Source organism: Gordionus sp. m RMFG-2023, chromosome 3, assembly GCF_954871325.1.
Source record: "Gordionus sp. m RMFG-2023 chromosome 3, tfGorSpeb1-WG-v2, whole genome shotgun sequence".
Classification (NCBI taxonomy): Eukaryota; Metazoa; Nematomorpha; class Gordioida; order Chordodea; family Parachordodidae; genus Gordionus; species Gordionus sp. m RMFG-2023.
Window position 1 is genome coordinate 45,635,371 of NC_088777.1, and position 12,911 is coordinate 45,648,281.

The 12,911-nt window shown below is 35.5% G+C and overlaps 1 protein-coding gene across 1 annotated transcript in view; it reads left to right on the forward strand.

Annotated features, from left to right (window-relative positions):
• The window catches only part of LOC135927124 (phosphoinositide 3-kinase regulatory subunit 4-like), a 32,460-nt gene that overhangs the window by 1,294 nt on the left and 18,255 nt on the right, over positions 1-12,911 (forward strand). Inside the window, exons 3-9 of the mRNA XM_065463060.1 lie at positions 413-727; positions 5,233-5,400; positions 5,534-5,784; positions 11,069-11,538; positions 11,616-11,708; positions 12,045-12,256; positions 12,314-12,499. Coding sequence (XP_065319132.1) covers positions 413-727; positions 5,233-5,400; positions 5,534-5,784; positions 11,069-11,538; positions 11,616-11,708; positions 12,045-12,256; positions 12,314-12,499 — 1,695 coding nt within the window. The remainder of the gene's footprint in view (positions 1-412; positions 728-5,232; positions 5,401-5,533; positions 5,785-11,068; positions 11,539-11,615; positions 11,709-12,044; positions 12,257-12,313; positions 12,500-12,911) is intronic.

Here is a 12,911-nt window from a genome sequence, read left to right on the forward strand (position 1 = left end):
GTCTCTGAAATATACTCCAGTATATAATTTAAAATTAAAAAGAGAAAGTATCAATAATAATAATAATAATTTAAATGAATAAACCTTTAATTTTTTTGTTTATTTATTAGTTAATTTAGTAACATTTATTCAATCAATCCAGTAAAAATGTACTACTTTTAATTCACATTCTTTATAATATATATGTACATATAAGAGTTTGAAATCTTCAAAAAAATTTTAAGCAAAAATCTTTGAAGAAGAGATATTTAAAAATTTTTTTATAGGCTGGTCCAGGGTATATTTAAAAAAAATTAAAATATGTCTTGACTAGCCTGTCTCTGTCTCTGATATAAATTTAAATATATCCAGGATAGATGAGTTTCACTCCATATAAAACCCTTATTTAACCATTGATAACACAATTTTCTAGGTGCTTTTGACAAGCTGGAATTGGGTTTTGATAACCGATTTTGCTCATTTTAAGCCCCTATGTCTGCCAGATGATAACCCTTCCGATTTTTCCTATTTCTTTGATGCGTCACGCCGTCGTACTTGCTACTTAGCCCCAGAACGATTCTTGTCCCCTTCAAAGCTGGGTAATAACAATAACAGTGTTTCTTACCTTGCCTCAATTTCCACTATTCAATCGCCGGATCTTGATTATGCTAATCATCTTGACTGTGTCATCAATAATGGTACCAAATATTATCGCCAAAGCTCAAGTGATGGACGAGTAATTTCATCGGTAAAAGGAATAAATTATCCATCAAACATCGCTAGACAAGCTATGTTTTGTAGTCATTTAATGATTAATTGACTAAAAATCGAGATTTTTTACCATTCTTATGAAACTTCATAGTTGGTTATATAAAGTCCAACTTAAATAATTATAAATTTTAAAGCTCAAGTTCAAATGGATCAGGAGTTATATGCTCTCATAATCCAATAAGGTGCGATCTCACTTTTCTGACAAACATTTAGTTCATATTTATAAATTATAATAATATTTTAACATTATATTTCTGATAAAATTAAAAATGAGTTATTTTTAGCAAGCTTCACTTTGGTATGATCGCTAGATATGTTTACTACCAATCCAATATATTTACGTAAGTATCAGTACGGAGAATTTTTTTTTTTTATAATTTTGGCAATAGTAAAAATAAATCTACATATAGAAGGCTCAATTTTCTTTTTAAGTATTAGTATCCTTTTTATGTATAATCATTCAATATTAAATCGGTTAAATATAGCTGAGGCCTGTAGAGGTAAACATTTAAACCCGATATGGCCGTGATTTATGAATATTTATATATTTCAAACCTGGTTTGACCCGGGTATATGAAAAATAACATGGACATTGAACTGAGCGTTCCGGACACTTTACGAGAACGAAATCTGGTAAAATTATCGAACGCGGACGATGATCCCGGAAACGTTTTCAAAACATTTCTGGAACATTCCGAAAAATGATACTAATTTTTTTTTGAACATAATTATATACAATGGTTCATTAAATATTCCTTTTTTTTTATTTCATAATTCTAGTTTACTTCACATAACAATATATAGTATTATTATGTGATTTTAAGAAAATTAAAATTATAGCTGTTTTTTTTGACACTTGAAATTTATATTAAACATCATCATACAAATATTGATATTTTTTTTTTTACAAAATGTCTTAGTGTAAAAAATTGTTGTAAAAATATAATATATAAAAAAATATATATTTTTTTAGGAATTCGTTTCCCAACGTTCCAAAACATGGAATAGGAACAGAATGCTATTTTTTGGCCATCGGGTCTCCGAAAAATAATATTTTAAACCCTATCTTCATAACAATTTATATTGATGTCCAAATAATTCTTAAAAGAGTAAATTTTTTAAAACATTGGTATCGGGTGTACACATTCTTGTGCTCATAATAGATAGCCTCGGAAAATTGTAATAAATACGTTTACAATATTGAATTGCTATAAAAAGAAAAAGAAAATTATTTTATATAATGATTATTTTACAATATAAAATGCCTATTTTTATGTAAAATTTTTTTTTAATTCCCACATATTTCTTAATGATAGTGCCCTCCAAAAATGAAATAATACTTTTTTTAAAACTTAAATATTTAAATATATTGATAAATAACCCTTATCCGGTGAGTGTTTCCATCCCCCATTAAGGGGCTATCTTAAAATAACTCATTTTTTAAATTTAACTGATCCGACATCGAAGAATTTTTTTAGCTCGTTTTGAGTCGATTTTTAAAAACAGCTAATAGTGCGCACAAACCTAGCGTTTCAAAACGCAAATAATACATTTTACATTCATTCGTTTAAATTGGACTCATTTTTTTTTTGTTTTAAATTTAGACGTTTCATATTAAAAAAAATTTAATGATTCAGACTGAATTCATAGTAAAGAGCGATTGCGATTTCGCCGTGATCGATCGCAGTGATTTTCATTCATAGTGCAAAGCGATATTATAAATTCAAAGTGGTAGCAATTTTCTATTTATTATTTTTTTACAGAATGATCTTAAAGAGAAGAAGATTAAACCCAGTTAATATTAATAAAACAAAAGAGGGCGAATTTTACGTCCTCTTCCCTAAACTATTGAATAATGAGCCTAAATTTTATAACTACATGAGAATGACCAAAGTAATTTTATTCTATTTTATCTATAATTCATTTTATTAGGAAACTTTTTATATATAGTAAAACATGTTAAACCTTTTTTACATACCAAATCTACAAATTTTATAAAACGTCCTATAAGTGTTGAAGAACAGCTTATGGTTTGTTTAAGGTAAAAATAAAGCTATTTATTATTTAAATATATTTATAATTTCGATATTTAGCAACAGGCTGTAGGTATCCTACCTTGGCCTATTCTTTCAAAATGGGTATATCTACTATCCAACAAATTATTAAGAGAACTCATTTTGAAAGAATAGGCCAAGGTAGGATACCTACAGCCTGTTGCTAAATATTTAAATAAAAAATATATTTAAATAATAAATAGCTTTATTTTTACCTTAAACAAACCATAAGCTGTTCTTCAACACTTATAGGACGTATAAAATTTGTAGATTTGGTAGTGGTAACGTAAGAAAGGTTTAACATGTTTTAGTATATAATAAAAAGTTTCCTAATAAAATGAATTTTAGATAAAATAGAATAAAATTACTCTGGTCATTCTCACTTAGTTATAAAATTTAGGCTCATTATTCAGTAGTTTAGGAAAGAGGACGTAAAATTCGCCCTCTTTTGTTTTATTATTATTAACTGGGTTTAATCTTCTTCTCTTTAAGATCATTCTGTAAAAAAATAATAATTTGAGAATTGCTACCTTTTTGAATTTATAATATCGCTTGCACTATGAATGAAAATCGCTGCGAAACGCAATCGCTCTTCACTATGAATTCAGGGTTAGTCATTTTTAAAAATCGGCTCAAATTCTAGCCGTTTAACAGCACTAATTTGTACTAAATATTTATCGAGCAATTTAAGATTCTTAAAACAGAGAAAGCTCTTATATATGACCTTGAGAGTCTATCCCACATTTGGGCTAGAGCTTTAAAATTTTGATTTATAATTGGACAACATATATAACCAACGCACCCAGTTAAACAATAAAAAAAATGGGGGTTGGTTCAAATCGATGGTCGATTTGACGTGGAATCACTCTTTGACAAATTGGTTCAAAATTTTATTTATAAAACTACAATTTTTTGATCCCCAATAGCTTTTCTTTGTATTATATTTTTTTATTAGTTCAAATTCGTTTTAGGAGACCAAGCCAAATATTAGTTTCCTTAAAATTTGTTGCTTCATTTTGATATTGGTTCTGCTTCTAACCCCAACTTACTTTGCATTCATAGTTAGCGCGAGTTCGCGGCGAATTATATAGAAATACAACATCCTTGGTATACTTCACCTGGAATTCGTGCTAACCGTGTATAAAAGGGAACCCCTCACTCACCGTTAGCTAGAATTCGTGGCAAATACAGCGTTATGCATCTAACAATCAATGAGGGGTAGGTAGAAAGAGAGAGAAAGAAAGTTCTAGATCAATTTTACAGAGGTGCCATATTTAAAAATAAACACGCTCATCTGGTTAACATTTTATTATAATAACGACTCCAGAAAAAGACATTTGTTTAAAAGTGTATCTTTGAGGTGTTTTTAAAAATGAAATTTCTTCTGTTCAAGCCGTGCAAAATCCGATATCGGACCAGACTTAGCTCAAAGAATGCACCGATATCAATTTTTGAAATTCTGTTCTGTTCTTTACAATATCAGCCAAAAGTGCAGCAGTTAGATTAGAACTCGAATACTACTCCATTTTGTTTGAATTTCGACCATTGAAAATTTTTTTATATTTTTGATGCATTTAAAAATTCCAAAAAAATATAAAACTTCTTGGTTTAAAATTTTTCACCTTACAAGGACTAAGACTATATGAAGATGACATATAATTTTGAATGGATGTTTAAATTAAAGATGGCATATCTATTAAATATAAAATACAATTTATAACTAACCCCTAGCACAGAAATACCTAGTTTGAATTGGTATCGTAACTTTAGAATATTTTGGGAAGGACAGCTTTGGGAAAGTGTTGACAGCTATAATTTACAATTACGGGTCACCCCCGTAATTTTACTTGATTAAATATTTAAATATTTAAATATTGCTTATTTTTCAAAAATTATATTAAATATAATCTAATAATTTACGTTAAACTCTTAAAAATAATAATTATATATTTTAATAACATAATAAAACTTTTATTTTTTATTAAAATGATTCCTAGTAAAATATAACAAACTAAAATATACTGTAATACGATTATATTTTATATAGTCGAGGCAAAGTAAATAACAAGAAAAAATTTTTATCCAGATCTTAACATTAGTTGCTTCATGTTCTTGGTTATAATTAATAAATTTATGGGAATGAATCTTATCAAACTAGTAAATCTAAAGAAGAAAGATCATACCTGAAAAAATATTTAGGAGAAGATTGTGATCTTTAAAAAATTAAATTTCTACCAAAAATGTCATCCTAAAGATTCGATTATTTAAATGAAATTTTTTAAATAATTTATCAATAAGTTTTTAAAGTTGGGCTCTTTCCTATTTTTCCTCTTAGATTCGATGAACACATTTTTAAGTCAGCCCTGCCCAGAATATCACATACTTCTATTTGAAATATAGCTTCTTTTTTTTCTAAAAAATATCGAAGAAGACTTCACACCAAGGTCGGTTTAATAAAATTCACAAGGAAATAACGCCTTCCATGGACGTATTTTCTGCTGGATGCCTCCTTATAGAATTCTTCTGTGATGGTACCCCACCTTTTCACCTTAGCCAATTGCTTTCGTATAGGACAGGGGATTTCTATCCTTCGCGGGTATTTTTATTTTTTTTATATTTATATAAATTAGTTATGAAATACATTATTGAACCATAAAAAATGTTTTAAAAACGTTTTCTAACAAAATCACGATCATAAAAATTTTTGGAAATATGACATGATGGACCAGGTTCTAAGCAAGATCCCGGACGCTTCATTACGCGAGACCCTGACCAAAATGATAAATATCGACGCCTCGTTAAGGCCTTCCGCCGAAGATTGTCGGAGACAATTGACAGAATCAGCATATTTCCCGAAATCTTTCTCATTTTTTGCCGATTATTTTAACGCTTTCAATCATTACATAGGGGACGTCAACGTTGCGCGATTAAAAAAGGATTTTTTGACCAATGATGGAAAGTTGTTAAAAGACTATAACAGGTTTCATTTAAAAAAAATATGAGATGAATTTACTAATCAACCGGGCCATCTAACTATTTTATTTATTATTATTATAATAATACATTGTTAATGCAATAATGGCGGTATAAAATATGTTCGCGGATTTATACAATTATATTTATTTTTATATGTATATGGTATGATTGACGTCTGAGGGAAAATTTTTGGGTGACAAGGGTCAAGGGGTAAAGCAATTTATTTCGTGTAATAATAAAATAATCGAAAAACAATTGTTTACAACTTGGCTTACCTATTTATAGGTATAGGACTTTATTTCTCCAGTCTCTGGGTTATGAGCTGGACTTGCACCCATTACAAGAACTTTTCCCCCTTAGACGTTTGACGTAGTTTAGCTGAATAGCTACCAAGGAGGGGTATTGCCTGTCCTTGTATAATTCTTCCTCCCCTTCTAGTAATTGACATATTAGTCTCAGGGGAGGGTTTTTGGTGGCTATTTAAGCTAATAATTTAAACGGTTTTTCGATGAATAATGAACAATTTATTTATTTATAATGTGTTAGTAATAATATTAGAAGAAAGGGTAAAAATATATGCGAGGGTCAATGTTCCTCGGGGCCGAACGTTCTTTGTTCCTCGTTGGCTAATAGGACAGACGATGCTATTGTTTCATCTGTATCCGTGAGGTTAAGGGTGTCCTCGAACATAGCGGGGTCGAAGTCCTGTTCCAGTGCCTCAATATTTGATACCTCCGGGAAAGCGAAAGGTTGGCCATCGATTTCTTCGTCCAATCTAATTGGGGTGGAGGCTCTCATGAACGGGAAAGCCTGATCAATTGGGGGTAGACCCTCCACATTGATATCGTGTAAAACGTTGTGGGCTTCCTCATTTCCTGTCCATGACCTGCTTGGTTGGTCCGCTAAGTTTTCTTCAGACGCTATCCAAGTCAGGTTTCGTGCTAGGTGGACGAAGTTTAGGAATCCGATGGCTAGCATGATTTTCGTCACTAGGAATTCGCAGGCCGGGGATCTCGATCCTCCTTTCTTGATGATTGTGTAGGCGACCTGGCTGTCAGTGACCAGGGCTGGGATTGTGCCGTATTTGTTTAGTGCATATTTACATCCCACCCATATGGCCAGGAGTTCTTTTTGGTTAATGTGATGGGTTATTTGGTCCGGTATTTCCAACGCATGTTTTGCCTCTTCAAAGGTAAAGGAAAATCGGTCTTCCACTCCGTCTGCGATTCCAATATGAGTTGATGAGGCATCCACGTGTATGATGGCGTTGATTGGGAAGGTAAACGGAAACGGCTTCATCAAGGCTTTTATTGCTGCTACTGCTTTGGGGTAGGCCTTGATATAGTCGATGGGTGGTGCCTCCTCTGTATTTAGCATCGTGTGGTAATAAGGCGCAAAGACTCTGGATAGCCCCGTTATCGAGTAGGTATAATGGTTTAGAATACCTAGTACTTCCAGTGCTATGTCACGTTCGATTGACATTGCCTGAAGGGTGTGCTTGTAGAGTACTAGTTGGCAAAACCTAAGTCTTGTTTTGTTGTCTTTGTCCACCGCCGCGGTCTTTTGCTGGAAATCTATGTCGATTCGCAGATAGCATATCTTTTCCGTCGGGATGGTGATGGATTTGGTGTGGTTCACTGTGAGGCCCCATTCCACTGCCAAGTTGAGGAAGGCTATGGTGTCTTGGAAGATGATATGTTCGTCGGCATGGAATATTATTACGTCATCTAGGTAGACTGAGTAGTTTGCTGTTTTGACTGATTTTGCGCAGAGGTCCAGAACGATATTTTGAAGCGCATATGGGGAAAAACCCGCTCCCATCGGTAGGGTTTTGTATCTATACTTGTTGTTAGCTGTAGCGAATCCGAAGAATCGACGTCTACTTTGGGCTAAAGGAATGGAGTAGAACGCAGATTTTAGGTCTATTTTGGTGGCTTTTCTTGCCCCTGCCAACATAGGCGCGATCATCGGGATTGTCTTCAGCTTGAAGGGATATTTGATGAAATTTTTGGAGACATTGGAGAAGTCGGAAATGACCCTCGGGGTCCCGTCTGCTTTGGGAATTAGAAACAGCGGTGAACAGAAGGTCGTATCCGTTTGCTCTATGACTCCCCCTTCTACTAGCTGGTTGACGATCGGCATGTATTTGGTGGCTAGCCTGATAAATCTGTTTCTAAAGAAGCCTCCATTTCCTGCTATAGCTTGATTATCGAACTTTGGGCAGAAACCCCTAATAGCGATCTTTCTAGTGAAGGAGGATTGGAGGGGGTGCGGCTTCAATGTGACCATGGACAGGTCCAATCGGGCTTGGAGATTGAGCTCGGCTCCATCCGTTGTGTCTATGCCCATGAGTCTAAGCAGCCTGTGAAACCGGCCGATCGTAGCGCTATCTACCGTCGGCGCAGACGGGGGAAGAATAGCTGCACTGTAAGGCGATATCCTATTTGAGAATATATTGGCCATTATGATCGGCTCTCCGTTAACGTCGAATTGCTCGGTTATGGGTAAGTCGACGCTAGAAGTTTCACTATTGTCCTCCTCCAATTCATCCCCATCAGCTGGTTCCGCGTCGGATATCGCCCCTCCTGGCGAAAACTTCTGGCGCCTCACGTCCCGGATCCAACGTTTGATTTGTTGTTCGCCGATTTCCGAGATGCAGGTATCCGCCCAGGGCGCTAGAGCCTCCGCGATCCCGAAATCTAGTGCTGATGGTGGCAGGTTATTCATAATTTCACCGACGGTTGGACGGCTTCTTCCCTCGTTGAGGGAAGCCGCCCTTTGAGACCGTATCGGAAATCTCAATGACGTCATCATCGTGCGTTGCGGCGAACTTGTCTCTCCCGGTTCCCCCTGCCTTTCTGCCGCTTGATGAGGCGGGGGTAGTACGAAAGGGCTGGAGGTTGGGCATTGGTGGCATTCCTCCTACGAATTTACATAAATTGTTTTGTGATTCGAAACGGATTTGTTCCCAACCCCATGCACATGACTTTGCGTAGATTTGCGCTTTTGCCGCAACGTCTCTTAGGAATTCAATTGATGAGTTGAGGCTCATTTCTTTGACGTATAGCTTGAGCGAGGGGAATTCGTGGGCATCTCTTCCTTTCAGCTGATAGCCGGGGGCTCTTTCGGCAAGGGATATGGCATTTCGGAAGTGACGGGCAATCCTTATTAATTTAGCCTTGTCTGTTTCTGCCATGATATTGAGGGTTTTGATCTCCTCTTCCGATAATAGGAATTCCACAGAATTTTCAGGTCCATCCAATGGCACTTGCGGTACATCTACCATTGTAAATTTATTAATGTTACTTGGTCCTGCTGTATTTAAATTGTGATTGGGCGATCCTCCGATGATGGGAGTCTTAGAATCTCGGTTGGAGTCCATCAGACTTAGGAGCCTTGTAATGTGGTCCGTGGCACTGGTTAGTTGCGCCTTTATGTTGGCCATTTCATTAGCATTAGCTCTCTGGCCGTCTAGCATTAGATTTTTGACCCAGCAATAAAAGCCTTGATGAAGCCGTTTCCGTTTACCTTCCCAATCAACGCCATCATACACGTGGATGCCTCATCAACTCATATTGGAATCGCAGACGGAGTGGAAGACCGATTTTCCTTTACCTTTGAAGAGGCAAAACATGCGTTGGAAATACCGGACCAAACCACCCATCACATTAACCAAAAAGAACTCCTGGCCATATGGGTGGGATGTAAATATGCACTAAACAAATACGGCACAATCCCAGCCCTGGTCACTGACAGCCAGGTCGCCTACACAATCATCAAGAAAGGAGGATCGAGATCCCCGGCCTGCGAATTCCTAGTGACGAAAATCATGCTAGCCATCGGATTCCTAAACTTCGTCCACCTAGCACGAAACCTGACTTGGATAGCGTCTGAAGAAAACTTAGCGGACCAACCAAGCAGGTCATGGACAGGAAATGAGGAAGCCCACAACGTTTTACACGATATCAATGTGGAGGGTCTACCCCCAATTGATCAGGCTTTCCCGTTCATGAGAGCCTCCACCCCAATTAGATTGGACGAAGAAATCGATGGCCAACCTTTCGCTTTCCCGGAGGTATCAAATATTGAGGCACTGGAACAGGACTTCGACCCCGCTATGTTCGAGGACACCCTTAACCTCACGGATACAGATGAAACAATAGCATCGTCTGTCCTATTAGCCAACGAGGAACAAAGAACGTTCGGCCCCGAGGAACATTGACCCTCGCATATAATTTTACCCTTTCTTCTAATATTATTACTAACACATTATAAATAAATAAATTGTTCATTATTCATCGAAAAACCGTTTAAATTATTAGCTTAAATAGCCACCAAAAACCCTCCCCTGAGACTAATATGTCAATTACTAGAAGGGGAGGAAGAATTATACAAGGACAGGCAATACCCCTCCTTGGTAGCTATTCAGCTAAACTACGTCAAACGTCTAAGGGGGAAAAGTTCTTGTAATGGGTGCAAGTCCAGCTCATAACCCAGAGACTGGAGAAATAAAGTACAAGAACAGGCACAGCCCCTTCCTTGGTAGCTATTCAGCTAAACTACGTCAAACGTCTAAGGGGGAAAAGTTCTGTAATGGGTGCAAGTCCAGCTCATAACCCAGAGACTGGAGAAATAAAGTCCTATACCTATAAATAGGTAAGCCAAGTTGTAAACAATTGTTTTTCGATTATTTTATTATTACACGAAATAAATTGCTTTACCCCTTGACCCTTGTCACCCAAAAATTTTCCCTCAGACGTCAATCATACCCTATACATATAAAAATAAATATAATTGTATAAATCCGCGAACATATTTTATACCGCCATTATTGCATTAACAATGTATTATTATAATAATAATAAATAAAATAGTTAGATGGCCCGGCGTGGCCTCAGGGCTCTCCAGCACTTTTAAACATCAGGGGTCATAACTTTTAGGGTAGAATTTCCACGACCTTCCAAATAAATTTCGCCCCTAAATAAATTCAAGTAATTAAATGAAAGAGTACTGTTGACATATACAATACGTCCAGATTATATTAAAAAACAGTAATATAACACTCATTCTTGATATATTATATTGACCTTAACCTACTTTGCCATTCTAATCCTTACCTTTTTTGATGAGATTGATTTCAGAAGTTAAAAAATATACCGAAATGGGATCGAACCAGCGTGACGTTATTGTTCCCAGGGTATCTAACCTCTGAGCCCTTCTTAAATTGTAAACGTCCAAAATAATTTATTATCTTTTTTTCCTGTTTCTCTCAATTCAATCACTCAAAGTTTGACACCGAATGCCGCTCTGACAGAATGTGAAATAATTCTATTGACTCAGTATCTGCTTTCCACTTTGGATCCTCCTTTCCTGAACAATAAAGATTTTTGCGATATCGATCTCCCCGAAAAGCATTCCTCGTTCTGTTTGGGGGGCCTCAAGTTTCAACAATCTTATCTCGATGCTCTGGATATAATGACACATTTACTCTGCGATACCCCGCTTCTCTCGGACACAAACGTTGACGTTAATAACCAAAATGATTCAGATAATAAGAGTAAAACTGATGATTCCGCAACTATCATTTTGTTAGAAGAAAGCAAATCTAACGAAAATATGGATCGAACATACCTCATATACGATAGAGTGATACCTAACTTGCTCCATTTGATAACCGCTACGGGTTCTAGCGATAAGGTCAGAATCAGGGCTCTCGAGGCTATGGCTAAGATCCTCGAATTGTTGAGCACTTTAAATGGTGAATTTTTTATATATTACTTACATAAACCCTTGATTATCTCGTACGATCCTTATTTTATTTATTTCGTATTTTAGACCGACCCGAAAGCCACGTAAATGGGGATTTGGAGAATGCCAACATTTTTTTGGACTACATTTTACCAAAACTGAGCTTCGCTATGAGCTCCAGTATGCATTTACCTTAATTTTAATAATTGTAATAATTAGAATAGAAGTTTTTTTTATTATCAATGAAAATATTGATTACATCACATCAACCGACTTATATAGTGAGCGAGGCTGTGGGATGCTATAGATATCCTCGAGGGAAGATATTTGCCACCCTTTTAGTTCCCCAAAAAGCTGAGATATGCGGTGAATCTCTTCATAATCCCCCCGTTAATTTTATTGAAGCTTCCCCCCCCCCTCCCTCCATAAGAAAATGTTAGATACGTCTATGCTTACAAGCAATAATTATAATTGAATAAATAATGGTTGCCCAATCAATATGTAAATATAAACTAGATTCAAACTTGGGCCACGATACAATAATTTCCCTCAAAATGGCAATGGTGAAACACATATCCACTTTTTCTCAAGTGGCATCCTCCCTCTGGGATAACTTTTACCTCAACGATAATAGTGAGTTTTCCAATAGGGACGCCCACCGCGGATTTCGCAAGAGTACAGAGTCTAATAATGTGTCATCTAAAATTAGCTGGGAAATTTATAACAAAGTAATAAACTCGTATATTTTATAAAATGTTATCACATTTTTCTTTTTTAAAAAAAAGCTCAATTCACTTCTCGTAGATCGTTTCAGAGATCTCCTAGTGCACAGGCTTTTAGAAGATCAGCCACCCATTCTTCCCCTTCCTTTTTCATCCCTCCCTAGCCCAGCTGCTCTGGTTAAACGTTCTCTGTTGATTTATTCCATCCCTGGTCTTTCTACATTTTTTGGACATAAAGGTTCTAGAGAGGTAATTTTATAATAACGTTATCTTTGAAAAAAAATAATATGTTTGATAAGTTTTGAAAACAAGATATTGAGGGAAGAAAGAATAGAAAGAAAAACTTTCTATTTATTGGATTATGATGTGCTTGCCTTTAGTAATATATATATGCTACAGTTAATATTCAAATTTACCTATTTTACAAACTAGCTAGCTACAGGTTTAGTAAGTTTGCAATAAAACTAGCAAGCTTAACAAACTAGCGTGCTATTTACAAACTTGTTAGCTAATTTTTTTAATTTTTTTTATGACCCCCTCCCCCTCATATTTTTGGAGTATTTTATATATATTTTTAATTTTTTTCCCTCTCTTTCTATTAATATACCTCTGTATATAATTGATCTTCCCAAATTTTTATTACATTATTTTAAAATACGTC